The sequence below is a fragment of the Ursus americanus genome, chromosome 28 (assembly GCF_024610735.1).
Source record: "Ursus americanus isolate L20-20 chromosome 28, mUrsAme1.1.p, whole genome shotgun sequence".
NCBI lineage: Eukaryota > Metazoa > Chordata > Mammalia > Carnivora > Ursidae > Ursus > Ursus americanus.
In genome coordinates, this window is record NC_142154.1 from 5,862,236 (window position 1) to 5,888,176 (window position 25,941).

A 25,941-nucleotide genomic window follows, 5' to 3' on the forward strand; every position below is an offset into this window, starting at 1 on the left:
TGGCTCAGTTGGTTGATTGTCTGCCTTCGGCTCAGGTCATGGTCCTGGGGTCCTGGGATCGAGCCCCGCATCAGGCTCCCTGCTCAGCGGGGAGCCTGCTTCTCTCCCTCCCTCTGCCTGCCGCTCCCCCCGCTTGAGCCCTCTCATCAAATAAATAAAATCTTAAAAAAAAAAAAAGTGACAAGGAAGAGAAGGGATATCAGCAGGAATGTGGCATAAGGACCTCTGAAATAACTCTCCTCCATAAAAGGAATGAGAACACTGGGCAAAAATGGGCAAAATCAGCTTCTTTAGAACTCTGGAAATTAACCAGTTTATAACAATCCATGGAGTATTTATCCAAGAAAGACAGTGAATCCTAGTAACAGCGAGCTTCACAGAACTTCATCTTGCCTGTGTCCTGACCCCCTCTCCCCAGCCCTGTAGCCGTGAGAACCAACCACTGTGCAAACCAACAGCCCAGGGGCCTGTGAATGGGCCAAACAGGACTGAGGAGCCTCCAAAGCGCCCCTCCCAGCTGTCATTATCTGACCCGTCTGGCCGCTTCCTGCAAAACCCCACGCTCCAGGGTGGTCCCTGTTTGACCTCAGCACTCACCCAGTGCAAACAACCTCTTTCCAGGGAGCACGTACTGAAACCGGTCGGCAGCAATTGTAAACATCACAGCTGCCAGAGGGAGTGGACAGCTGGGGCAAACGCCACACTAACCGAAAGTTTAAAAGGGAACACTGGGGAAGGAGGCGTCTACGGGGGCCTCTGTAAACCTCCAACATATTCCTGGGAACCTAAAACTCCATGCAATGTAAGGGTGTGTGCCTGCCTCGGAGAAGCCTCTAAGGCCTAAGCTGTCACCGTGGCTAACCCGGAGTCTTCAGTACTCAGCCAGGCAGCTTACCTTTCTGAGGAAATGAGCCAGTACACCTCGGGCCCTCGGCAAAGGCTGAGAAGCTTAGTGGTTCCAGGCATTTAAGGAAATCTGTCCGATCACGAACAGAATCACCGAGCTAACTGAGCCGACATCAGTGACCACACATGACAGAACACAGGCTTTGAAGAATTAGTTCAGGAAAGTCACCAAGCAAAGAATGGCACGAATGATAATCAACCCTGGCTGGGAGGGTACAGGTCTGTCCGAACTGCCTTGTTATGTCGTCAATAAAACACGAGACATGCAAAGAAGCAAGAGAGTTTGGCCCAGGTGCAGAGAAAGAGAAAAAAAAAACCAAACCAGTCATCAGAAGCAGTCCCCGAGGGATTCCAAACACTGGATTTGTTAGACCAAGACTCTAATTAGCTATTTGAAATATGTTCAAAGGCCTAAAAACACCACATCCAAAGAACCAAAGGGAAGTAGGAGACTGAGGACTTGCCCCAAAGAGAACATCAATAAAAAGACAGAAATCCTAAAAAAAGAACGAAACAAATTCTAAAGTTGAAAGATGAAAAATGTATGAGAACGGCTTTGGCAGAGGAGTCAACGAATTTGAAGATGGGCTCATTTAGATTACCCGGCCTGAGGGACAGAAAAAGGGTGATGAGAGACCGCCTCAGACACTGTCAAGCACAACATTCACATACGGGAACCCCAGGAGAGGAGAGAGAAGCCCGAAGAACATCTGAAGAAATGTGGGCTGAAAACTTCCCAACTTTGATGAAAGACATTACACATCCAAGAACCTCAATAACCCGAGAAGGATAAAGTCGGAGACCCACACTTCCACAAACCATAACCAAACTGTCAGAAGTCAGAGAGAATCTCGAAAGGAGCCAGAGATCAGGGAATCGTCAAGTACAAAGGATCCTCTAGAAGTGTAACAGCTGATCTCTCATCAGGAAGGAAGGACAAAAGACACTGCGACGATGTACTCAAAGGGCTGAAAGAGAAAAGACTCGACCAAGTATTCTATATCCAGCAAAATTATTGCTCAAAATGAAGGAAATTAGCATGTTCCCAGATCAAAAACAAACTCCCCCCCAAAAACAAAACAGAATTTTCAAGTAGCAGACCTGCCCCACTAGAGGGAGCCCCTCAGGCTGAAAGGGCACTCAAGGGTGAGACGAATGCACAGGAAGAACTAAAGAGCACCAGTGAAGGAACTGCCTAAGTAAATATAACGTATGGCACAAAAGCACTTTTTGTCTGTAACTCTTTTTCTCCTAGGAGTTAAAAGACAAAGTGATAATTATAAATTGCTGTTGATGGGGGTGCTTGGGTGGCTCGGTCAGTTAGGTGTCCGACTCTTGATCCCAGCTTGGCTCTCAATCTCAGGGTCCTGAGTTTGAGCCCCGGGCTGGGGTTCCACACTAGGTCATGAAGCATACTTTAAAAAATAATTAAATAATAAAAAATAAATTGGTGTTGATGGGCATACAATGTACAAAGACGTAATGTGTATGAAAATACAGCACGAAGGACGGAGTAGGAAACAGAACTGAATTTATAGGAGCAAAGTCTTAGAATACTATTGAAATTAAACTGGCATTAATCTGAATGAGGCTGTTATATTAATCAAAATCCCGGCGGAGCGGGTGATGTCACATAAAATAGTGCCATAATCAGCTCTCGGGGTTGGTCTCTCCACCAAAAACAACTAGTAAGCTAGGGGGGAACATGATCAGAATCAAGTATTTTGGAACTATGGGACCCAACTGGACACTTGTAACAATAAGGGAAATGCTTTATATGAAAAGGAGATGCTGATTTTTGATAAGGGAACACCATGCATGAACAGCTATGATCTCCTTTCCTCAGCCCCGCTGCAGCTGTGGGGAGAGGCCCAAATTCTGGGAGCAGCTGGCTGGTGGTAGAGCAGACAGACAGTGAGGACCCTGTCCTCCAAACCTGGGGCTGTGTGCTTTGGTAAATGTGGTGGACCCCTGAGGGGCTGGTGCACACACTTGCCTTGGTTTTGGACCTCTCGGGATGCACTGGCTTTCCCTTAGTGCACCCCTGGGAAGACTATTTTTTTTTTAAAGATTTTTTTTTATTTTGAGCGAGTAAGACAGAGAGCACACATGCAAACGGGGAGGGACAGAGGGAGAGACACTCAAGTGGACTTCACATGGAGCACAGAGCCCAACTCAGAGCCCGACTTGGGGCTCAATCTCACAACCCCAAGATCATGACCTGAGCTGAAATCAAGAGTCAGACGTTTAACCAACTGAGGCACCCAGGTGCTCCATCCCTGGGAAGATTTAAAGGGACAAGAATACCTTCTTGTTTTTCCCTTTTTGGAGTCAGATGTTTAAGGAAATCTTTGTCAGGTCACTAGTTAACCACAGAAATAACAGAACAGAAACTCCAGTGACCACACACAACACAGAATACATGCTTTACAAAAAGTCTGGAAAACAGAGCAGATGTTTCAATACACACACACACAAAGTCACTGGTCAAGGACATCAAATCGTTTTTTTTTTTTTAAGATTTTATTTATTTATTTGTCAGAGAAAGAGACACAGAGAGCATGCACAAGCAGAGGGAATGGCAGGCAGAGGGAGAAGCAGACTCCCTGCTGAGCAAGGAGCCCAATGCAGGACTTGATCCCAGGGTCCTGGGATCATGACCTGAGCTGAAGGCAGTCTCTTAACGAACTGAGCCACCCAAGTGTCCCCAAATCAAGTTTTCTAAATATGCTCAATGAGTTCAAGAAAATCATGAAGAACTAAAGAAAATCAGGAAAACAATGTATGAACAAAATGAGGGTATCAATAAAGTGATAAAAATTATTAAAAGAGGGATGCCTGAGTGGCTAAGGTCATGATCCCAGGGTCCTGGGATCAAGTTCCACAATGGGCTCCTTGCTCAGCAGGAGCCTGCTTCTCCCACTGCCTGCTGCTCCCCCTGCTTATGCTCGCTTGCTCTCTGGCAAAATCTTTTTAAAAAATTGTTAAAAGAAACCAAATTCTCAAACTATTCCAAAAAATAAAAGAGGCAGAAAACTTCCAAATTCATTCAACAAGGCCAGCATTACCCTGATACCAAAACCAAAGACACTATAGAAAACTATAGGCCAGTATTTCTGATGAACGTAGATGCAAAAATCCACAACAAAATATTAGCAAACTGAATCCAAAAATACATTAAAAAATCATTCACCACGGGGCACCTGGGTGGCACAGCGGTTAAGCGTCTGCCTTCGGCTCAGGGCGTGATCCCGGCGTTATGGGATTGAGCCCCACATCAGGCTCTTCCACTATGAGCCTGTTTCTTCCTCTCCCACTCCCCCTGCTTGTGTTCCCTCTCTCGCTGGAGTCTCTATCGCTGTCGAATAAATAAATAAAATCTTTAAAAAAAAAAAAATCATTCACCACAATCACGTAGGATTTATTCCAAAGATGGAAGTGTGATTCAATATTTGCAAATCAGCAGGATACTTCACACGAACAAGAGAAAATACAAACCATATGATCATCCCAATAGATACAGAAAAAGCATTTAACAAAATACGACATCCACTCACAATAAAAACTCACAACAAAATAGGCTTAGAGCGAATATACCCTCAACATAATAAGGCCATAGATGAAAAACCCCCACAGCTAACATCATACTCAATGGTGAAAAACAGAGCTTTTCCTCAAGATCAAGGACAAGAGTGTCTACTCTCAACCACTTTTATTCAACACAGTGCTACAAGTCCTAGCTGCAGCAATCAGACAAGAAATAAAAGGCATCCAAATTGATAAGGAATAAGTAAAACTGTCACTATTTGCAGATGACACAACACTATATATAGAAAACCCTAAAGATTCCATCAAAAAGCTACTAGACTGATAAGTGAATTCAGTAAAGTTGCAGGATATGAAATTAATATACAGATATCTGTTACATTTCTACACACTAGTAATGAAGTAGCAGAAAGAAAAAGAAAAAAGGGGCGCCTGGGTGACTCAGTTTGTTAAGCATCTTCCTTCAGCTCAGGTCATGATCCCAGGGTCCTGGGATCAAGCCCCACACTGAGCTCTCTGCTCAGAGGGAAGCCTCCTTTTCCCTCTCCCTCTGCTCATGGGCTCTTTCTCTCGCTCACTCTATCTCTCAAATAAATACAGAAAATCTTTTTTAAAAAGTTTTAAAAAATTAAAAAAAGAAAAAGAAGACAATCCCATTTATAATTGCACCAAAAAGAATAAAATACCTAGGAATCAACTTAACCAAGGAGGTGAAAGACCTGTATTATGAGTAGTATAAAACACTGATGAAAAAGATAGAAGATGGCACAAATAAATGGAAAGATATACCATGCTCATGTATTGGAAGATTTAATATTGTTAAAATGTCCATGCCACCCAAAGCAGTCTACAGATTCAATACAATCTCTATCAAAATACCAACAGCATTTTTCACAGAACTAGAATAATACTAAAATTTGTATGAAACCACAAAAGACCCCAATTAACCAGAGCAATCTTCTCAATCCCAGATTTCAAGATCTACTACAAAGCTGTAGTCATCAAAACAGTATGGTACTGGCACAAAAACCGACTCACAGATCAACAGAACAGAACAGAAAGCCCAGAAATAAGCCACACTTATATGGTCAATCTACAACAAAGGAGGTAAGCATATACAATGGCAAAAAGACAGTCTCTTCAATAAATGGTATTGGGAAAATTGGATAGCTACATGCAAAAGAACGAAACTGGACCACTTTCTTACACCATACCCAAAAATAAAATGGATTAAAGACCTAAGTTGAGACCTGAAACCATGAAAATCCTAGAAGAGAACACAGGCAGTAACTTCTTTGACATCAGCCTTAGCAACTTCTTTCTAAATATGTCTCCTCAGGCAAGGGAAACAAAAGCAAACATAAACTATTGGGACTACACCGAAATATAAAAAGCTTCTGCACAGCAGAGGAAACCAACAAAACGACAAGGCAACCTACTGAGTGGGAGAAGATATTTGCAAATGACATATCCAATCAGGGGTTACTGTCCAAAATACGAACTCAGGCAAGTCAACACCAAAAAAGAATTCAATTTAAAAATGCGCAGAAGACCTAAAACAGACATTGCTCCAAAGACACCCAGATAGCCAACAGACACATGAAAAGATGTTTAACATCACTCATCATCAGGGAAATTCAAATCAAAACTACAATGACATATTGCATCGCACCTGTCAGAATGGCTAAAATCAACAACACAAACAAGTTGGCGAGGATGTGGAAAAAAGGGTATCCCCGTGCACTGGCTGGTGGGGCACAAGCTGATGCAACCACTGGGGAAAACAGTATGAAGGGTCCTTAAAAAAAATTAGAAATAGAATTACCATATGATTTAGTAATTCCACTACTGGGTATTTACCCAAAGAAAATGAAACCACTAATTCAAAGAAAAGATATAAGCACCCCTATGTTTATGGCAGCTTTGCAATAGCCAAGATCTGGAAGCAACCCAGGTGGCCGCTGATTGATGGATGGATAAAGATGTGGTACATACACAATGGAGAAGGACTCAGTCATAAAAAAGAACGAGATCTTGGTATCTGTGACAACATGAATGGTCCTAGAGGGTATTTTGCTAAGGGAAGTGAGTCAGAGAAAGACAAATACAGTATGGTTTCACTTACATGTGGAATCTAAAAAACAAAACAAAAAAACCCCCAGACTCTTAAATACGTAGAACTGGGAGTTGCCTGAGGGGAAGTGGGTGAGGGATGGGTAAAACAGATAAAGGAATTAATTTTCAAATATAAATAGGTCAAACAGATGAACAGTAATGCACTCCACCCAGCAAGAGCAGAATGTACATTATTCTCACACGTACACAGAACATTCTCCATTAACAGGACAAATGGTAGAGCATAAAATAAGTCTCAGTAAATAAGACTAAAATACAAGGTTTGTTCTCCAACCACAATGGAATGAAAGTAGAAATTAACAACAGCAGGAAATTCAGGAAACTCACAAATACACAGAGGCCAACACACTCTTAAATAACCAATGGGTCAAAGAAGAAATCACAAGGGAAGTTAGAAAATATTTTGATATAATGAAAACACACCATACCCAGACTTACAGGATACAGTTAAAGCAGTGCTTAGAAGGGAATTTGTACCTGTAATGCCTGTATTAAAAAAGAAAGATCTCAAATCAATAACCTAAAATTAAAGCTCAAAAAGATCAAACTAACACCAAAGTAAGTAGAAGGAAGGAAATGATAATGAGTGCATAGGAAATCAATGAAATCAAGAATTAAAAACAACAGGAAAAAAAAAAAATCAACGAAACCAAAAGTTGGTTCTTCGAAAAGATCATTAAATTGACAAACCTTAAACTAGACTGACCAAGAAGAGGGAAAACCCAAACTACTATGAAAGAGGGATCATAGATACTGACCTCACAGAAATTCAAAGGACTATTAGGGAATGCTATGAGCAACTGTTTAACAGCAAAGTCGATGACCAAGAAGAAACAGACAAATTCCTAGAAAGACACAAACACTGAAAACAGACTCAAAAAGAAACAGATAATCTAAAGAAACCTATAAGAAGTAAAGGATGGAATTAGTTATCAAAAAAACTCCCCACAAAGAAATACTCAGGACTGGCTTTAATGTTGAATTCTACCTAACATTTTAAAAAGAATTAACATCTTAAAATATATGGTCAGTTTACTTTTGACCAAGATGCCACGACAACTGAATGAGGAAAGAAGTCTTTTCAACAAATGGGACTGGGACAACAGGATAGCCACATACAAGAGAATGACATTGGGCTCCTATCTCACACAAAATAATGCACAAAAGTTAACTCAAAATGGACCAAAGACTGAAACGGAACAGCTTAAACTCTAAAATTGGATTAAGTAGTGGTTTTTTAGCTATGACACCAAAAGCATAAGCAATGATAAAAATTCATAAATTGCTTTAAAATGGACTTCATCAAAATTATGCACTTTTTGTGTAGTGTAGGGCACTATCAAAGTGAAAAGACAACCCACAGATTGGATATCTACAAATAATATATCTGATGAGGGACTAATATCTACAATATATAAAGAATTCTTGCAATTCAACAATTACAATTTTTTTTTTTTTTTTAAGAATTTGATTTTCTTTTTTTTTTTTTTTTAAGAGTTTATTTATTTATTTGACAGAGATAGCCAGCGAGAGAGGGAACACAAGCAGGAGGAGTGGGAAAGGAAGAAGCAGGCCCATAGTGGAGGAGCCTGATGTGGGGCTCGATCCCAGAACACCGGGATCACGCCCTGAGCTGAAGGCAGATGCTTTAACTGCTGTGCCACCCAGGCGCCCCAACAATTACAATTTTTAACTGACATTTCAATTAAAAAATGGGCAAAAATTTGAATAGACATTCTCTAACGTAGACATACAGATGGCCAGCAGGCACGTGAAAAGACACTCAACATTAGTCATCAGTGAAGTACAACTGAGAACCACAATGAGATCCCACTACACACACACCCAGGAGGACACTTAGAATCAAAAAGAGAGACAACAGGGGCCCCTGGGTGGCTCAGTCACTTAAGCAACTGACTCTTGATCTCAGCTCAGGTCTTGATCTCAGGGTCGTGAGTTCAAGCCTCGGCTGGCCTCCATGCTGGGTGTAGAGCCTATTTTAAGATTTTATTTATTTATTTTTAAAGATTTATTTATTTGAGAGAGAGAGAGAGAAAGAGAAGGGGGAAAGGGCAAAGAGAGAGGGTGAGAGAAACTCAAGCCGGCTCCATGCTGAGCGCAGAGCCTAACCCAGGGCTCGATCTCATGAGCCTGAGATCATGACCTGAGCCGAAACCAAGAGTCAGATGTGCAATCAACTGACCCACCCAGGCATCCCCAGCCTAGTTTAAAAAAAAAAAAAGAGAGAGAGAGAGAGGGACAAGAGAAGGTAGGTGTGGAGAAATGAACCCTCATACATTGCTAGTGGGAATGTAAAATGGTATAGCCACTTTGAAAAACAATTCAGTGTTCCTCAAACAGTTAAACAGAGTCATCACATGGCCCTGAAATTTCATTCCAAGGCATGTGCCTGAGAATGAAAAACATGTCTACCCAAAATCTTGTACATGAATGTTTACAGAAGCATTATTCGTAAAAACCAAGAAGTGGAAACAGCTCAAACGCCCACAAACTGATGAAGGGGTAAATGAAAGACAGTTTAGCCATACAATGGTATATCATGGGCAATAAACAGAAGTGAGGTGCTGAGACGTGCTACCGCACATATATAAAGCTTGAAAACATTATGCTAAGTGATAAAAGCTGGTGTATAGTGTATGATTCCACTTATAAGAAATACCCACAAGAAGGCGCTTGGGGGGCTCAGTTGGTTAAGCACCCACCTTCAGCTCAGGTCATGATCCCAGGGTCCTAGGATAGAGCACAGCATTGGGCTACCTGCTCAGCGGGGAGTCTGCTTCTCCCTCTCCCCTCTGCTCATGCTCTCTCTCTCTCTCTCTCAAAATAAAAAAATCTTAAAAAAAAAGACAAGATAAGACCCACAGGAGGCGAATCCACAGAAACAGCAAGTAGGTTGACTAGGAGTTGCCTCCAACTGGGAAAGTCAGGGGAATGGAGTGACTGCTAACGGAAATATGGTTTCTCTCCAGAGAGATAAAAACGATCCACAGGGGCGCCTGGGCGGCTCAGTCGTTAAGCATCTGCCTTCAGCTCAGGTCATGATTCTGGGGTCCTGGGACTGAGCCCCACGTAAGTCTCCCTGCTCAGCAGAGAGCCTGCTTCTCCCTCGCCCACTGCCCCTGCTTATGTTTCCTCTCTCGCTCTGTCAAATAAATAAATAAAATCTTAAAAAAAAAAAAAAGCCAAAATTCACGATGATGGCAGCATAACTTTGTAAATATAACAGAGACAGGTGAATAATACTTTACTCAATTACTAAAAGAACAAAAAAGAAAACAACAACAAAAAAACAAAACCCCAAAAGACTTGAAGACAACTGGTCACTGTCCTTTCTTTTTCATTGGTTTTGTAAAATAGATGCTTGTCTGTGGGGGCGTGGAGGGAGAGAGACCCCAAGGGGAAAACTGATGGTAACCAAAGAGAGGAAAACAGAGGATCAATGAGCTTCTGCAACTAACAGAGTCTGGAGGCTGCTTTGGATCCAAGAGCCCCCTTCTCTTGGCTACCCTAAAAGATTGTACCTTTGGTCCTCTTGAAGTTGTCAGGTTTACACTCCAGACCTTCCACTGCGGACACGGAGTGGCTTCTAGGCAACCCCCGCTTTGCCGATCTCTTTGAAGGAGAAATCATTTCGTGGTTGAAGAGATTTCTTCGAACTTTGGTCACTTCTGAAAAGAAAGTGAAAAAAAAAAAAAAAGCAACATTTACAAATATTCATATTTACTAACAGTATTTCCTTAAATATTATACTCACATGATACATTCAAACTATTTACTCTTACAAATTCAGTTTAAACCCAACTTTTCAGGAACACGAGGAAGGCCCACATCACTTAAATTAGAGGCTGTCCTCATTGTAAAATGGACACAATCCTTAAGAGGCTGGCTACTGTAGGTCAGGGGCTTTTAACTATACGCCACTGTTGTGATGATTTTCCTCACTTTTGACTTTTTGACTGCTTTGTATTCAGCTCAGCTCCAAGGAGAGGAACTGTTCCTTTCAATTCCACAATCTCATTCTTCTTCTTCTTCTATTTTACGAATTTGCTGGGTTACTTTAAATGCTCTTCCTGACTCCAGAGCATGAGAACTGTATGACCAGTTAGACTCAAAGTTAGAAGAAACAGCTTGAGAGTCAAAAACGACTTGACAAAGCTAGCAGGATGGCACCTTAACCTGAAAGAAGATGGCCGAGTGGAGGCTACGCAAAATCTCACTAAGGATAAACTCTTCTAAGAGCAGGTCATTTAAAAACAAACCAAATTAACCATGATCCACAAGCTGGGAGAAGCCCTTATATTTACCCACTGATGACCAACATTACTGTTAAGGATACCAATAACACCCACGTTCCAAAAAAATGCCTGAAACGGGATTTAGGACCTGACAGCCAAATTTGATTTTTTCCTTTGTTTTCCCAAGTTTTTAAAAGTTGAATATTGACAGAAAGCTTCAAAGAATAACACATTACACGTAGAATCAACACTAAAATTCACCAGCCGTCAGCATTGTTTTCTCCCTGCACCTCTCTCTACGTTTACACAGTTTTTCCCACCCCCAAATGCTGCACGGTAAGGTGGGGTCGTCCGAACGCCTCAGTTCCCTGCACTTCAGTGCACATCCCCCAAGGACAGGGGCATGGCACCCAGCATACTTCCCATCTTCCCATTTCTCTCCTGGTCAGTGATCTCCCTTACCGCTCCCCTCCCTCCGCCCCGTTCCATAGAAGTTAAGACGCAAGCAAGGATCATGTGGTGTGTTCGGCGGTCACCCTTAAAGTGCTTTCATCTAAACCAGTTTATCACTTCTTTTCCTTTTCGTGGCTTTCATAATAATGGTGTTTTTAAAAAAGATTTCTGGCCAGTGATTTTGCAGAATGCAGTATTTTGAGACCATGTGAATACCTCATTCTCCTAGCACATGGTGTCTGGGCCTATTTCATTAACCAATGATTATGCAAAATTCTAATTTATAACTGTATGCGGCTGCTAAAATACACGCAATTAAACTAAGTTTGTCACACTAGTCAATAAATGTGTGCAATGCGAAAGCACAGTATACCTTGTACTGAATCCTTCACAGGAAGTGGAAGCTGCGGAGGAGGAGGACGAGAGCTCTCCTGGAAGAGGAGGAAATCGGCATTCATTTAAAAGAATAAAAATCCCACATGAAATCCTCTGACCCTTGCACTTCCACTTGTAGGAATACTTGTAAAATGCACAGAAACAGAGATATGTTCTAAGGACAACTGAAGCCTGCTCTGTAATACAAAATAAGAAACACCCTCGATACCCAGAGTGACGAATTTTGATCCATCCATCCAACACAGACATTAAAACACCAAGAAGACCTCTAGAAACACTGAAGGAAGGAAGACCTATCTGTACGTACACAGAAACTAGTCCATGATGGGGGAAAAAGGAAAAACAACCCAGGGGTACAGCAGGTTTGTACAACCATTTGTAATGTGTATGTGTGTGTATAACAGATATGAAGACACCTTTGATGTGTGCTATTGGTATATATAGAAGAGGGCCTGGAACAGACACAACAAACAGTCACCAAGGATTACTTCTGAAGAGTGAATGAACGAGGGGCAACTGAGTGGCTCAATCAGTTGAGCATCAGACTCTTGATTTGGGCTCAGGTCACAATCTCAGGGTTGAGAGATTCTCAGGGTTGTGAGATCGGGCCCCTGTGGCAGGCGCCACGCTCAGCAGGGAGTCTGCTTGAGATTCTCTCCCTCTCCCCCACTCCTCTCCCTCTCTCTCAAATAAATAAATAAAATCTTTAAAAAAAAAAGAATGAATGGAGAACAGACACTCTTAAATTTTAACTTTATAGGATTTTCCATTTTTTTGACGATGATCATGTATACCATTTATAAGTAAAAAATAAGGGAAAACCCATATAAATTAGAGGATGACTATACTCTTAAGGACTTCTCTGCATTAATCTATTTACTATTCAATAGTCTAAACATCTAGAAGCCTCTAAAAAATGGAATTGTTTTTAAGGCTTTTGTTTCTTTCCAATTATGCCAATATATTTCTTGAAGAATGAACTACCACATGGAGGCTGACTTAGGGAGTGCTAGAAAGGACTGCAAATCATTACAACATCTAGAGAGAAAGGAGGCCTGACACCTTTGTGGCCATCCACTTCTTGCTGCTTTGTGGCCCTCCACTTCTGGATTTCCCGCTCTCCACTCAGGATTCCAAGATACACAAGATTGCATCTTTTTCCCTTATTATAATTATTAAGGATATTAAGGAAGTGAACACCACTAACTCTTAAAACAATAATCCCACCTCCAATTCCAAAAGACAGCTATATATCTCTAGAAACAAAACCACTATTGCGATGATTAATGCTAGTTAAAGCTAGTTGTTACAGAATTTTAACTCTTCTCAGTTCATGCAGTTCAAAAAGTTTCAATGCCCTGTTTGTTTCCCTCCTTTCCCTAACAAGATATCAATTCTACTTAATAAATAGACTCCAGCTGGGTTTCTTTCTTTTTTTTTTTTTGCCACCAACAAAGCCTCAAGTTCTCACATCTGCCACCAAACAAAAAAAACAAAACAAAACAGCAATCACCTGGCTCCATGACAGCTGCCCCCACCCCACCTTACTGCAGTAAAGTGTACTGAAAAGTACCTTCTGGTCTGCAACCAAAGTCCTATTATGATGCACATTTTTAATGGTCTCTTTGCTTAGGTTATTATTTTGAGTTTGCTTATCTAAAGATTTTTAATTAACTTACTCATTTTTTTGTTTTTCTTGTTATCACCTCTAACTGTCATACTTTTGGGTAAGATGGTTTATCTTAAATTTATAGTTCTTTAGTTGTTGGATTCCAATTGAATACTCATTTATAAAAACATCTCATTTTATTTCTGTATCCTCCAGTGTCCACTTCCTCCAAGTAGAGACACTGCCCTTCAAGCTTATTTACTGCATCAACTCTTGCTGGAAGGAACAGATCCAGTAGTACTATTCCTGTCTCTTGGAAATAACTTACATTTTTTGTAGCTCTCTTGGACATTTTGGGGATCTCAATTTGTCGAAGGGTCTGCGAAACCTCTGCAATGCTTTTATGTCTTATTAATGCATTTTTCCTTTTAAAAATAGAAACAAACAGCCATTATACATTCAACAGAAGTTACAAGTAAGTTAGAAAAGAATCAGAGTTGAAAATAAAACAGTAATTAAATAAAAGTCAGTTATCTTGGCATTGGTCTGAATTTGTAGCAAAACATGCCAACCTCACAATTTCCAAAAGTTAACTACTATCAGTTCAACTAGTTATGAACAACGAAGAGCACCAAAGAAAACAAAGTACACCGAAGCCCGAAACTTATCTCACAAAAGGCTTCTAGCTCCTGGAGACCCCGCGTGGACAGGCAAGAGCACTGTGGACTACGTTATCAACCCTGTATACTCCCTGGATAATAAAAAGGTTGCCAGATGCTGCATGCTAGGTGCCAACACATGGCTTCTGGGATTCAGACAGAAGGACAACTAGTAATTCAACAAACTGTACCAAGACAACTGCCCTCTGTCAGAACGACAAAAGAACAAGTATTTCCTTCAATTCCTTGAGCTCCTACCTTCTCTTCTTAGCTGATCGGGTGCGAAGCTCCTCCAGCTGGTCAGACTCAGTGCCGCCCGAGACTGCTCGATGAGCACTTGACGGAAGAGGCACAGAAAGAAGGGGTGATATGTTCTCTTGTGTCATGGAGTCATCGCTGAAAAAATCTAGAGGAAGGACACCAGCCAGCTTCTGAGGAATCATAAACCCTAGGCTGTCATAAAGATTTCCAAGTGTCTTCGGGATGGAGTCAATATACCTGCAGAATAGATCGGTTAAAGATGCCACAGTCACCATTCCGCCCTCTCTGTTCCATCCCTCATCCAGCAGGAGAAACAGTCCTTAGAATTCCATAATCACATAACACCACACGTGGTTCCAGGTAAAATAGTTCAAAAGTTAGTAGTCCTCCTGGGGCGCCTGGGTGGCACAGCGGTTAAGCGTCTGCTTTCAGCTCAGGGCGTGATCCCAGCGTTAGGGGATCGAGCCCCACATCGGGCTACTCCACTGTGAGCCTGCTTCTTCCTCTCCCACTCCCCCTGCTTGTGTTCCCTCTCTCGCTGGCTGTCTCTATCTCTATCGAATAAATAAATAAAATCTTAAAAAAAAAAAAAGCTAGTAGTCCTCCAACTCACAATTCCAAAATTTCTTCCAGGAACTTCGCTAGGTACGCCGAATCCTCAGTTAGACACACCGTGCGCAGCAGGTCTGTCACCTGAAGGAGATATTCAAAAATGACCACATGCCTCGTGCAGGGAAGCCGAGAGCCGCTCAGCCTTATTTCCAGCAGCTAGGTACTTGCCTCCTTCACCACCTGCTCCATCTCAACGGTGCTGTCGTGGGCGGAAGGGCACTGCAGACACAGCTCCAAACGAAGAAATACCTGAAGCTGGCACCTTGACAGAGTAACACAGTTGGGTCATATCTATCTTGAGTGCCATTTAACTAAAAGTCCCCTCATTTTCAGCAAAGATCTGTTTACAAAAGAACCGACAACCAAAAAGGAGAAGAGCCATTGCTTTCTCCAAATTACAATATGGTTATCAGGTAAATAGGTAACTCAAACTGCACGTGAGAACAGCACAAAGAATCAGCCACAAAAAGCCTCTATGAGCAACCGGCAATCTAGTTTGTATGTGTTTATTTATCAATCAATCAATTTTAAATGGATCCATGCAAATCTTGGACCTGTTTTGGAGTGATGGTAAAAAACAAGTAAATAAATCGAGGTAGTTACTCACTCTCTGACTTTATCTTCATCCAGTTTTTCCCCTAGATTCTGTCGAAGACTTTTGCTAGTTTTTAAGAGGCTATTTTTTACTTGATTCAGGCAGTTCATCTGAAAATACAATATTACATAGGAGAATAAGGAATTACTTATTATTTCTAATTTATTTCACAGCTGATTAATGTCCTAAGAAGGGAAGTACATTCCCTTACGAATTGTCCCCTTATTTCATTTGAATGAAAAGTAGTGAAAGGAATGTGCAGACTGCCTGGGTGGCTCAGTCGGCTGAGTGTCAGACTCTTGGTTTCAGCTCAAGTCATGATCTTGGGGTCATGGGATCAAGCCCCCCATTGGGCTCTGTGCCTGACACAGTCTGCTTGAAATTCTCTCTCCCTCTCCCTCTGCCCCTCCCCCCACTCAAGCACTCTCTTTAAAAAAAAAAAAAAAGAATGTTCTTCCTTCATATCTTCAAAAGGAACATGGTAAAGTGAGAGCAAGAGGGCTCCATGGATACAACAAGCCTGCATATCTGACCTTTCTTTAAAAAAAAAAAAAAAAAAAAAGATTCCATAAAGTGGTGACTGAGAAATCTAAGGCCTGTAGAGGTGCCTGGGTGGCTCAGTTGGTAAAGCGCCTGACTCTTGATCTCAGGGTTGTGAGTTCAAGCCCTGCATTGGGCGTGAAGCCTACTTGATAGATAAGGACTGTAAACAACTCCTGTCCACTTTAGAGAATCCTGGCTTTCACCACTAACCATGAATAAAAACAATGAGAGCATGGTCTAAACCAGTGGTTGGCAACATTTCCTGTGCATAAGAATCATCTAGCAAGCTTTTTATAAGTACATATGCCCAGGACTGAAGCCCCAAAGATCTGCTTCAGTGGTCTTGAGGAAGCCAGGCATCAGCATTTAAAAAAAATGTTCTAGGTGACTCTGGGTAAGAACCATCAGCTTAATTCATGCAGCTAACATGTGGGTGAGGACAGAGATTTCATTAGAAAAGAAGTACATGTAATTACCACTACCCTCATTTGGCCTATTTCCTGGATTTCTGCCTTACCAGTTCACCATGTCCACCTTCCAAGGTCTGGAATTACATTCACCACCTTGCTTATCTTACTTGTGAATCACATACCACATAACAGTCATTTCCCAAGACATATGAACCAAACCCTCCAACGAGCAACTAACCACTCCATACTCTTACTTCTAATTCCTTGGTGCCTTTGGACTTTAGGAATGCTTTAATGGTTGAGATCATATTCTGAGCACACGAATGCAACATGGTTTCACCTGCGGCCACAGTCTTTTGGTAATTTTCATGTATGTAAGATAGGAGCTCCTCTTCTGTTTTAAAATCTGTGAAAAAAAAAAAAAATCAAATTGATCATCACATCCAGCTGAAGTCACTGTGTGGTTTAAGCCAGTGGTTGTCACTGGGAATTTTTGCGTCCCCGGGGACATCTGACTGTGTTTGGGTTGCCAGACTGGTGGGGATGAGGAAGATGCTCCTGGCACCTAGTGGGCAAAGGCCAGGAATGCTGCTAAACTGCCTATAGCACCAAGGAGCCCCCACAGCAGATTATCCCACCCAAAACGTCAATAGTGTGGAGGCTGAGAAATTGCAGAGATGGTAATTTTAAGGCTTTGCAAATCAAGTGTGCATGTTATCTATTTAAGGATAACAATTAATGGTAGATAGACAAGCTATAGGGGTACCTGGCTGGCTCAGTCAGGGGAGCACGTAACTCTTGATCTCAGGGTTGTGAGTTTGAGCCCCACGTAGGGTACAGAGACTACTTGAAAATAAAATCTTAGGGGCACCTGGGTGGCTCTGTCGTTAAGTATCTGCCTTTGACTCAGGTCATGATCCCAGGGTCCTGGGATTGAGCCCCGCATTGCGCTCCTTGCTCAGCAAGAAGCCTGCTTCTCCCTCTGCCACTCCCCCGTTGTGTTCCCTCTCCCCCTGTGTCTCTCTCTACCAAACAAATAAAATCTTTTAAAAATAAATAAATAAATAAAATCTTAAAAAGGCAAAACAAAACTATATAACCTCCAAACCTAGCAGAAAGGAAAAAGAGGAATAAACAAAACTTGATTAATCCCATAGTCTGCTAGAAAGGAAAAAAATAAAAACTATAGAAAGCACAAAATAAGAAACTAAAAAACATCCAAGCTTATCAGTAATTATAAACATTTATTTTACAAATACACTTGTTGGGTAAAAGAAGCTATCAGATTGGATTAAAAAATTCCCTTACATTATGGATGTTGGAAAATATTTAGAATTAAGTATCAATGAAAACAGAATATGGCAAACTTGTATAATGCAGTTAAACTTATACTTAAAAAAGAATTCATAGACTTAATCTTTTAAAGAAATAACAAAAAAAAATAGAGGCACCTGGGTGGCTCAGATGGTTAAGTGTCTGCCTTCAGCTCAGGTCATGATCCTGGAGTCCTGGGATCAAGCCCCACATCGGGCTCCCTGCTCAGCAGGGAGCCTGCTTCTCCCTCTGCCCCTCCCCCTGCTATGCTTTCTCTTTCTCTCTCTCTCTCCCCCTCCCCCCGCAAATAAAATATTTTAAAAAATAAAATAAAAAATAAAAACCAATCAGCTAAGGGTCCAACACAAGAAATGACATGAGAGTAAACCCCCAAAATAAAGGCAATAATAAAGACAGGAACAAAAATGAATAGGGAAACAAACAAAAAAAGAAACGAGAGGTCAACAGAAACAAAACAATGATTCTCTGAAAACCCAAATACAGAAACCTATAGTAAGACTGAACCATTTTAAATGCAAGAAAGCATAGATAAGCAACATTAGAATGAAAAAATAGAGCAGAGATTTGAAATACTATTAAGAGGTAAGGTTGAAGTTCATTTTCTCCATAAAGACACCCATTTGTTCCAGCACCATTTGTTGAAAAGATTATCCTTTGCCCACTGAATTACTGCGGCACATTTGTCAAAAAGCCACGTGCCACTGTCAAGTAGGTCTATTTCTGCTCAGAATCTAGTCCAGAAACTGTGTTAATAGCACACGGTCTTGAATGCTGTAAATTTTGCTCTCCCTTGAATGAACCGCATTCTCGAATACTTTTACCGACTCATTAAAGACGTTCTGGCTCATTCAGACCGATGATCATCTATGAATCTAACATTCCAGAGGCAAACAAACAAAACCCTTCAAAGAGCAGAATTTATGTATTTATTCCAGAATTCTCAAAAGAAATCAAAGGTGACATCATGCAGTTACTACCCGAAGTCCATAAGCTATCTTTACGCTCCTCCCACAGGATGGGCTCTGAACGTGCCCTGAGAAATGAGAAACTACTGCAATTCTATCCCTTTTTTAGAAAAGAAACAAAGAATGGTAAAATTAATGTTACTGGACAAAAGTCTTCTGCCCAAATCTGAAAGACCTCAATATCCTAGATCACTCCCAAAGCTTTCCCCTCTCCCTTTATTCCCCAATCTATAAAGCTTCTTTAACCACCTGTCGTATGGCCATGCCACGGCCCTTGTGACTTAGCGGCTTCTCTGTGGCTTATGCCAATCCCCATCTAGCACGCTCTCTCTTACCTTGCTGCCATCTCGACTCTGCTTGCTCCTCAACATCCCCTGGCTCCTTAGAAGCCTCCTCAGCCTGTTCCGGCCCAGGACTCCCCTTCCCATCCTCCACTCCTGGTGTGTCTTCACTTTGCCAACAAGCAAGTCTTTCCTGTTGTAGATTCTTGGCTCTCTTATGTATTAGGTTGCATTAATTCATTATGTATTTTATATATATATGTGTGTGTGTGTGTGTGTGTGTGTATCTGCATATATGAATTATTATCATCTCTGCGGTTGGATCATAAATCTGAAACAGGACACAATCTTATTTTTCTTGTATTCCCCATAACACACGTTGAGGAATGCAGATGTTTGATAAATGTTCATTAATTGAGGAACAGGATTAAAACTTATAAAAATCTGAGGGTATGAAAGAGGAAACATGGCCTTAGACACCAAAAAGCTATGGACTTGAGGAATACCTTTCGGTTTAGAGCTTCTTAGTGTCCTTCCTCGGTTTTCCAATTTATCTGCTGTTCTCCCACCAGCTGTCTTTTGGATCCCTTTGTCCCCGGGTGCATCGGGACTGCCATCCGGACACAGCTTCTGAGCCTTCACGTTCAGCCTCGCAACGTTCAGCATCTTCAGGGAGCGGCACATGGTTTTCATCTTCTGCCGCACCGGAGTACGAGGGACCCCTCCTACCAAAGCAACATTGCGCAGAGAAAAGGAAAACAGCTTTTGCTTCTGCTGGTTTAGAAACCATTTTAATTCAGATCACACATTCTGTGAAAGAATACTGAAATAAAGTATATCCCTTCAGGAGGATCTCAGTTGGGTGGTTCCTGCATCTCTTTGTACCTATAACACGGAGTAGAAAGAGAGCTCTTCTTTAAACCAAAATTGCGGAACTAAACGTCACAACGGGACCCGATGATTTCAGGTAAGGCGAATGCCAAACAGGCCTATTTTGGTGTTTCCCGATGGTCGGAGTTGTGACGGAACTCTTCTGAAAAGGCAACCGAGCAATCTGCATCCAAAGCTACTTTCTCCCACTTTTTGATACAGTAACTTGTTTCTGACAACTTATTCTAAGCCAGGCACTCAACGAATAAATCATACACATGATGTACACTCTAGTATTATTTATAATGATAACAACTGAAAATCTGCTCGACAACATAAGAATTTTGTAAATTTGGTGAAGCAATGAGGGTGGAATAGTAACAAAAAAGGCAAAGTAGCAGATGAATATGTCTAAGCAGTACACGAAGTTGGATTTATACTTCTGTCGTAACTAAAAATGGAAATGGTTTATTAAATAGGATGGTGGGCGATTTTTTAGCATCACTTTTGTACTAATGTAATCATTTTCAAATTTGAAATATAACAACTAGTCCTTTTCTTATTCAGTTACCATTTCAACCTCATTTTAGGGAATGCCAATCTTTTAAAACATACACACTCAAAAAAGACTGCCTCAAGAAACAGTCTATGTGCATACGTTTCTTTCTGCTGTCTTCCTGATGGGACACAGCGGATTCTTCCCGAGACTTTCTCTGGTAGAGTTCAGACAGGCAATATGTTAATTCACTTTCAGTTTTGGAAGACTCTTCCTTATTAGATGAGGCAGACTGTAGTAACCTGTGAACAAGGCAAGAGGTCTAATATAAAGCTGAAATTCTGGTTTTTCCAAAGTGCTTTAACAACAAAATTCATTACCCTTTTAAAAGCTAATCAAAAGATGTCCGCACAAGAAGCCTTCAAAAATATTTTTTTCTCAGAAGGAAAAATGTCCCTTTCTTCTCGCTTATGATTTAAACACTCAGAAATGGAAGCTACCTGTTCACAAAACCATTAATCATGACATATAGTATTGATTTCTTTATTAATAAGATTCTTAATGTCCTGGGTACATGCCTAACGCAGGCAACTATTCCATGGTTATTTTTCACTCAGTGTCAATACATTGAAGTATGAGATGACACAGTATATTAAGTGTCACAGTGACTTCTAAGTAATTCTTTCACATCGTAGTAACTAATTTGGAATTGATGAGGAGGGGATGAAGTGGGGCAGAGGGGGTGATTAGTTACCAAACCCTTTTCTGCCTACGACTACATATCAGTCACTAAGCAAACTAAGAGAATGGCACGACTTTCAAAATTTATTACTTGTATTTCACTATCATCCATTATGTGATATTATTTGATTTAAAGCAGGAAAAGTTATGGCGACAGGAGTTGAACCTGCTGGGACTCTCAGCTTCACACATGCAGCAGGTCTGAAGCCGACTTGATTCTCCCTAAGTGTGCTGGGATCGCCTTTCTCTGAGGGGACGGTTTTTCTGTTAATTTTTTAGAACTTATGAACCTTTCAAATATAGAGTAGAGAAAGCATCACTAGATATGTACCTCCCAGCAAGATTAAATACTTACTAATGGTTTATCCTATGTACTTCAGATTTTTAATGAAATTAAACATTATAGACACAAAAAAGCCCCACTCCATCATTTCCCATCCCTTCTCTCCAGAGGTATTCCTAGACCTGTGTTTATTCATAGAGACATACATATGTACCAAAACCAAATAAACTGCTATTATATACATTCTAAGTTTTTAAAACTATCCTACATCATCCTTTTGCACTTTTCTGTATTCAGCATATTTTTCATGAGCACATAAATAGCTCTAGTTTGTTCAGTTTTACTAATCTATCTATAATACTCTATCATATAACTAGACCATAGTTTTGTTTATCCATTTCACCACCGAGAGACAGTTGGTTCTTTCCACTTTTTCACTTTCAACAACTGGGAATGAACAATCTAGTGTAGCTCTGCTCGAGTTTGTGCAAAACCTTCTCTAATGCAGACCCATACAAGTGGAGTTGCTGGCTATACATGAAGTTTCTGCTTTACTAGGAATACAACCTGCTCTCTGAAATGGTTGTGACCATTTACACTTCCGTCGTCTAAGGTGTTCTCGTTTCCCTGTGTGCTAGATCGGATTTGCTGACCTGGGACAACTGAATGGGTATAAAATAGAATCTCGCGGGGTTTTTCTTATTGTGGGTTTCATTTCCATTTGCCTAAACTGAGCATCACTTTTTTTTTTAAGTAAGCTCTATGCCCAATATGGAGCTTGAACTCAGGACCCTGAGAGCAAGAGCCACATGTCCTTCGGACTGAGCCAGCCAGGTGCCCCAAAACGGAGTATCTCAGCTTTTCAAATTACTGCTCTGTCGGATCTCATTTATGAACTGCTTGTTCACATTCTTTGCCCAATCACTTATCTTTTCCTTGTTGATTTTTAGGAGCTCTGTACTAATTAAGATACTAATCCTTTGTTATATGGATTATAGCCACCCAGGCCAATGACGAGTCCTTTTCATCATACAAAAAACTTTAAATTACGGTCATCTATTTTCCTTCATGGTTTGAATGCTTGAGGTTTTATGTAAGAAATCCATTCCCAGCCTGAACTACTCCTGTGTTTTCCCTTCTTACGATTTTCAAGTTTTACTTTTTACATTTGTTTTAAAAAATCTATATGGAATTTATCATTGTGTATGCTGTGAAGTAGAAATCTAATTTTTATCTTTTTTCTTCTAGAGAGCCAATTGTCACACCACCATTTATTGAACAGTCTATTCTTTCCCAGATTTATAACTTTGCCTCGGTCATATGCTGAGCTCCCATACAGGTGTGGGTCATTCTGGGGGCACCATACTGTTGCATGGGTCTGTCGATGATTGCACCAATACCACACTGCCTTACTCATTAGAGCTTTATGGTAAACATTGCTATCTTATAGGGGAAAGTGCACCTGTTCTGTCTTAGCCCTTTTAAGCTGACATATGTTCATGAATCAGAAGACTCGTTATTAAGTCAATTCTTCCCAAATTGACCTGCAGACTCAGTGCACTCTTGGTCAAAAATCCCAGGAGGCTTTTCTGGTGGAAATAGACTGATTTTATAATTTACATGGAAATGCAAAGGATCTACAATAGTCAAAGCAATTCTGAAAATAAAACAAAGTTGAGAGGACTAAGACTACCTGACTTCAGTACTCAAGACAATGTGGTATTAACACACTGTCTGGACTAGATTCTTTTCAGAACTAGACCTACATGATGGTGGTGAACTGATTTCGACAAAGGTGCCACAGTAATTCAATGATTAAAAGACTATCGTTTAACAAATGGTGTTGGAACAACTGGTTATCTCTGTGGCAAAAACAAACCTTAACTTTACCTCTTAATATTATTTTGAATTTCTTCTATATCTCTTACATTTCTTTTTCTTTTCTTTTCCTTTTTTTTTTAAGATTTATTTACTGTCGGGGGGTGGGGAGTGGAGCTGGCAGGGGCAGAGAGAGACTCTCAAGCAGACTCCCTGCTGAGCACAGAGCCTGATGCAGGGCTCGATCCCACAACCCTGAGATCATGACCTGAGCCAAAACCAAGAATCAGACTCTAAACTAACTGAGCCCTGGGCAACACTCTTTTACATTCCTAATATGGTTTGTGCCCAGGTGGCTCAGTCGGTTAGGCGTCTGCCTTTGGGATCGGGCCCCACATCAGGCTTCCTGCTCTCTGCCTCTCCCTCTCCCTGCCACTTCCCCTGCTTTTGTGTGCTGTCAAATAAATAAAATCTTAAAAAAACAAAAACAAAAAAACCAAGCAAAAACAAAAACACTGCTTGATTTTGCTATCGATAATTCTATTTTATTTGGCTTCTCAAAGAATCACTTTACGTTTGATTTCTATTGTTTACTTTCTGTGATTCATGTTTGTTCTTATCTTGATTACGGTCTTATTTTTTGGGTTTACTCCTTTGTGTTATTTCCTGTACTGGAGACTTAGTTAATTGGTTTTTAACTTTTCTTCCTTAAAAGATAGTTTAAGTTCTATAAATCTTCCTTGAAGCATAAACTCAGCTGCATTACACAAATGTTATTTTTCTTTTTTACTGAGATTTAATACTAAGTATTTTCTGACTTCCATGAGTGCATTTTACTTTTGTAATTAAATTTTTCCAATTTTTTTTTTATTGGGGTAAAATATACATACCATGAATGTAACATCCTAACCACTTTTAAGTACACAGTTCAGGGGTGTTAAGTAGATTCATAATGTTGTGCTACCATCACCTCCATGCGTCTCCAGAACTCTCTGCATCTTGTAAAACTGAAACTCTATAACCATTAAACAACATTCTCCATGTTCAATTAGTTTTTAATATTATTGGACTATACTAAGAAAATGTGGTATGCTAAACAAACAAACCCATATGCAGATAAGTGAGAGCTGATTTCATCCATCAATATCCAGAGAAATAAAAAAGTTTTACCAAAACGACTCCATCAAACTTGAACTGGCACCACTAAGGTTAGAGCAAGGAAACCACTTTTCCACAACAGCTGCACTCCAGGGAATGGTGCGGCCAAGCTCCTGCTGGGCCCACTCTGGAACAGGAGCAGCTACAGGGACAGGAGCAAAGACGGGAGAGGAAGGAGAGAAAAAGAGGCATTAGGACCAAAGCGGAAAATTCAAGCACTTGCTCCTCCCTTGGATAGGCGGCATTCTTACAAACGACACACAAAGCCACATCACTAACAACATTCCTTCATCCAGACCACCAATTCCAACGGGCCCATGTGGTCCATGAAAAATGCTACCCCAACAATGTACAAACACAGGCTTGCACACGGTTCCTCTAACATTCCAGACACACGCCCTCCTCAGAGTCTTCATGCTTGCGGTTGCCTCTATCAGCAATGTTCTCACCGTATCACTGCCTTCAAGCCTTTGCTCAAATATTACTTTTTCAACAAAGCCTGTTTAAAACTGCAACCCTCCCACCACTTACACTCCCCATTCCTTTTTTCCTGCTTTATTACGATGGCACTTATCTCTTTCAAACATACTATGCAATCTCCTTATTTATTGTCTTGTTTCCCCTGACTAGATGGTACACTCTCTAAGAACAGAGACTTTTGTCTATTTTGTTCTCTGATACATTCCCATTAAACAGTGCCTGCCATAGCAGCCACTCAATAAATCTGTCGAATAAATGAATGGAATAAGTATCCAATTGTTATTTCTATCTAGCTAGCATAAATAAGGTTTGTGTTGTATTAGTAACAGTGCAACAAATTGGAGGTAGACAGAATCACAATAGTTTCATATGCAGTCTTCATTAAATATAGTAATACAAGTTTCATCTTATACCTTTGATTTCAAACCAGGTTCACAGAGCCTTTGGACTCCTCAGAAGTGCTTTAGAATTTCTATAAATAATGATGATTTAAATTGCCTGAAGTATTGTAGCTTGCTTTTATCTGTTTTATAATAGATATTGGGGTTCTACTAAGAGCACAGTGAAAAAAATTTCTGATGGTGGAAAAAACTATAAGCCACTGCCCTGGAGTATGTTAGTTATTGGTTCAGAAACTTACTGCAGGTAGCAGGATCTCCGAGTGAATTGTGAATCTGATTCAATACAATATCCACGACATCAGAAAGAAGGGAAGCTGTATCCTGGGGGCTCTCTGCCACAGCTGCTTGGAAAAAATGTTGTCTTTGAAATTCAGCCTCCTCAGTGCGGAACACGGTGAGAATTGTAGCATTGGTAGAGAGGGGAGAAATAACTCCCGTGATGGGGGGCCAGCCTTCACCAGGGTCCACACTGGCAACCTACATCAGAAGTTCTAATTAGTTGAGAAGACTGTCGTCCTATGGCTAAAGAAGAATGTAGCTTAGTAAAAGACAGGTGACAGTTTCCCCCAATGATTATTATTATAAAAGAGAAAACTGTGGAAAAGACAGGCTGGATGGGTATTAGTGCTAGAATTAAATTTAGTGACTATATAATCCTAACCTCTCAATGTACAAATAAGAAAAACCTAAGGTTACCAGGAATATTTACTAAGCACTTATTATGTGATTAT

At 40.7% G+C, this 25,941-nt stretch overlaps 2 protein-coding genes across 2 annotated transcripts in view; one reads left to right on the plus strand and one right to left on the minus strand.

Moving 5' to 3' along the window:
• Positions 1 to 20,115, plus strand: part of KIF7 (kinesin family member 7) — a 56,256-nt gene extending 36,141 nt beyond the window's left edge. Inside the window, exon 20 of the transcript XR_015722094.1 lies at positions 19,536 to 20,115. The gene's annotated coding sequence lies outside the window, so the exon portion shown is untranslated. The remainder of the gene's footprint in view (positions 1 to 19,535) is intronic.
• The window catches only part of TICRR (TOPBP1 interacting checkpoint and replication regulator), a 42,005-nt gene that overhangs the window by 8,845 nt on the left and 7,219 nt on the right, over positions 1 to 25,941 (minus strand). The window contains exons 4-15 of the mRNA XM_045813041.2: positions 25,450 to 25,687; positions 24,342 to 24,471; positions 20,492 to 20,631; positions 19,470 to 19,688; positions 16,637 to 16,788; positions 15,442 to 15,539; positions 15,003 to 15,096; positions 14,836 to 14,915; positions 14,220 to 14,459; positions 13,631 to 13,727; positions 11,671 to 11,728; positions 10,131 to 10,277 (exon numbers count right to left, since the gene is read on the minus strand). Coding sequence (XP_045668997.2) covers positions 10,131 to 10,277; positions 11,671 to 11,728; positions 13,631 to 13,727; positions 14,220 to 14,459; positions 14,836 to 14,915; positions 15,003 to 15,096; positions 15,442 to 15,539; positions 16,637 to 16,788; positions 19,470 to 19,688; positions 20,492 to 20,631; positions 24,342 to 24,471; positions 25,450 to 25,687 — 1,693 coding nt within the window. The remainder of the gene's footprint in view (positions 1 to 10,130; positions 10,278 to 11,670; positions 11,729 to 13,630; positions 13,728 to 14,219; positions 14,460 to 14,835; positions 14,916 to 15,002; positions 15,097 to 15,441; positions 15,540 to 16,636; positions 16,789 to 19,469; positions 19,689 to 20,491; positions 20,632 to 24,341; positions 24,472 to 25,449; positions 25,688 to 25,941) is intronic.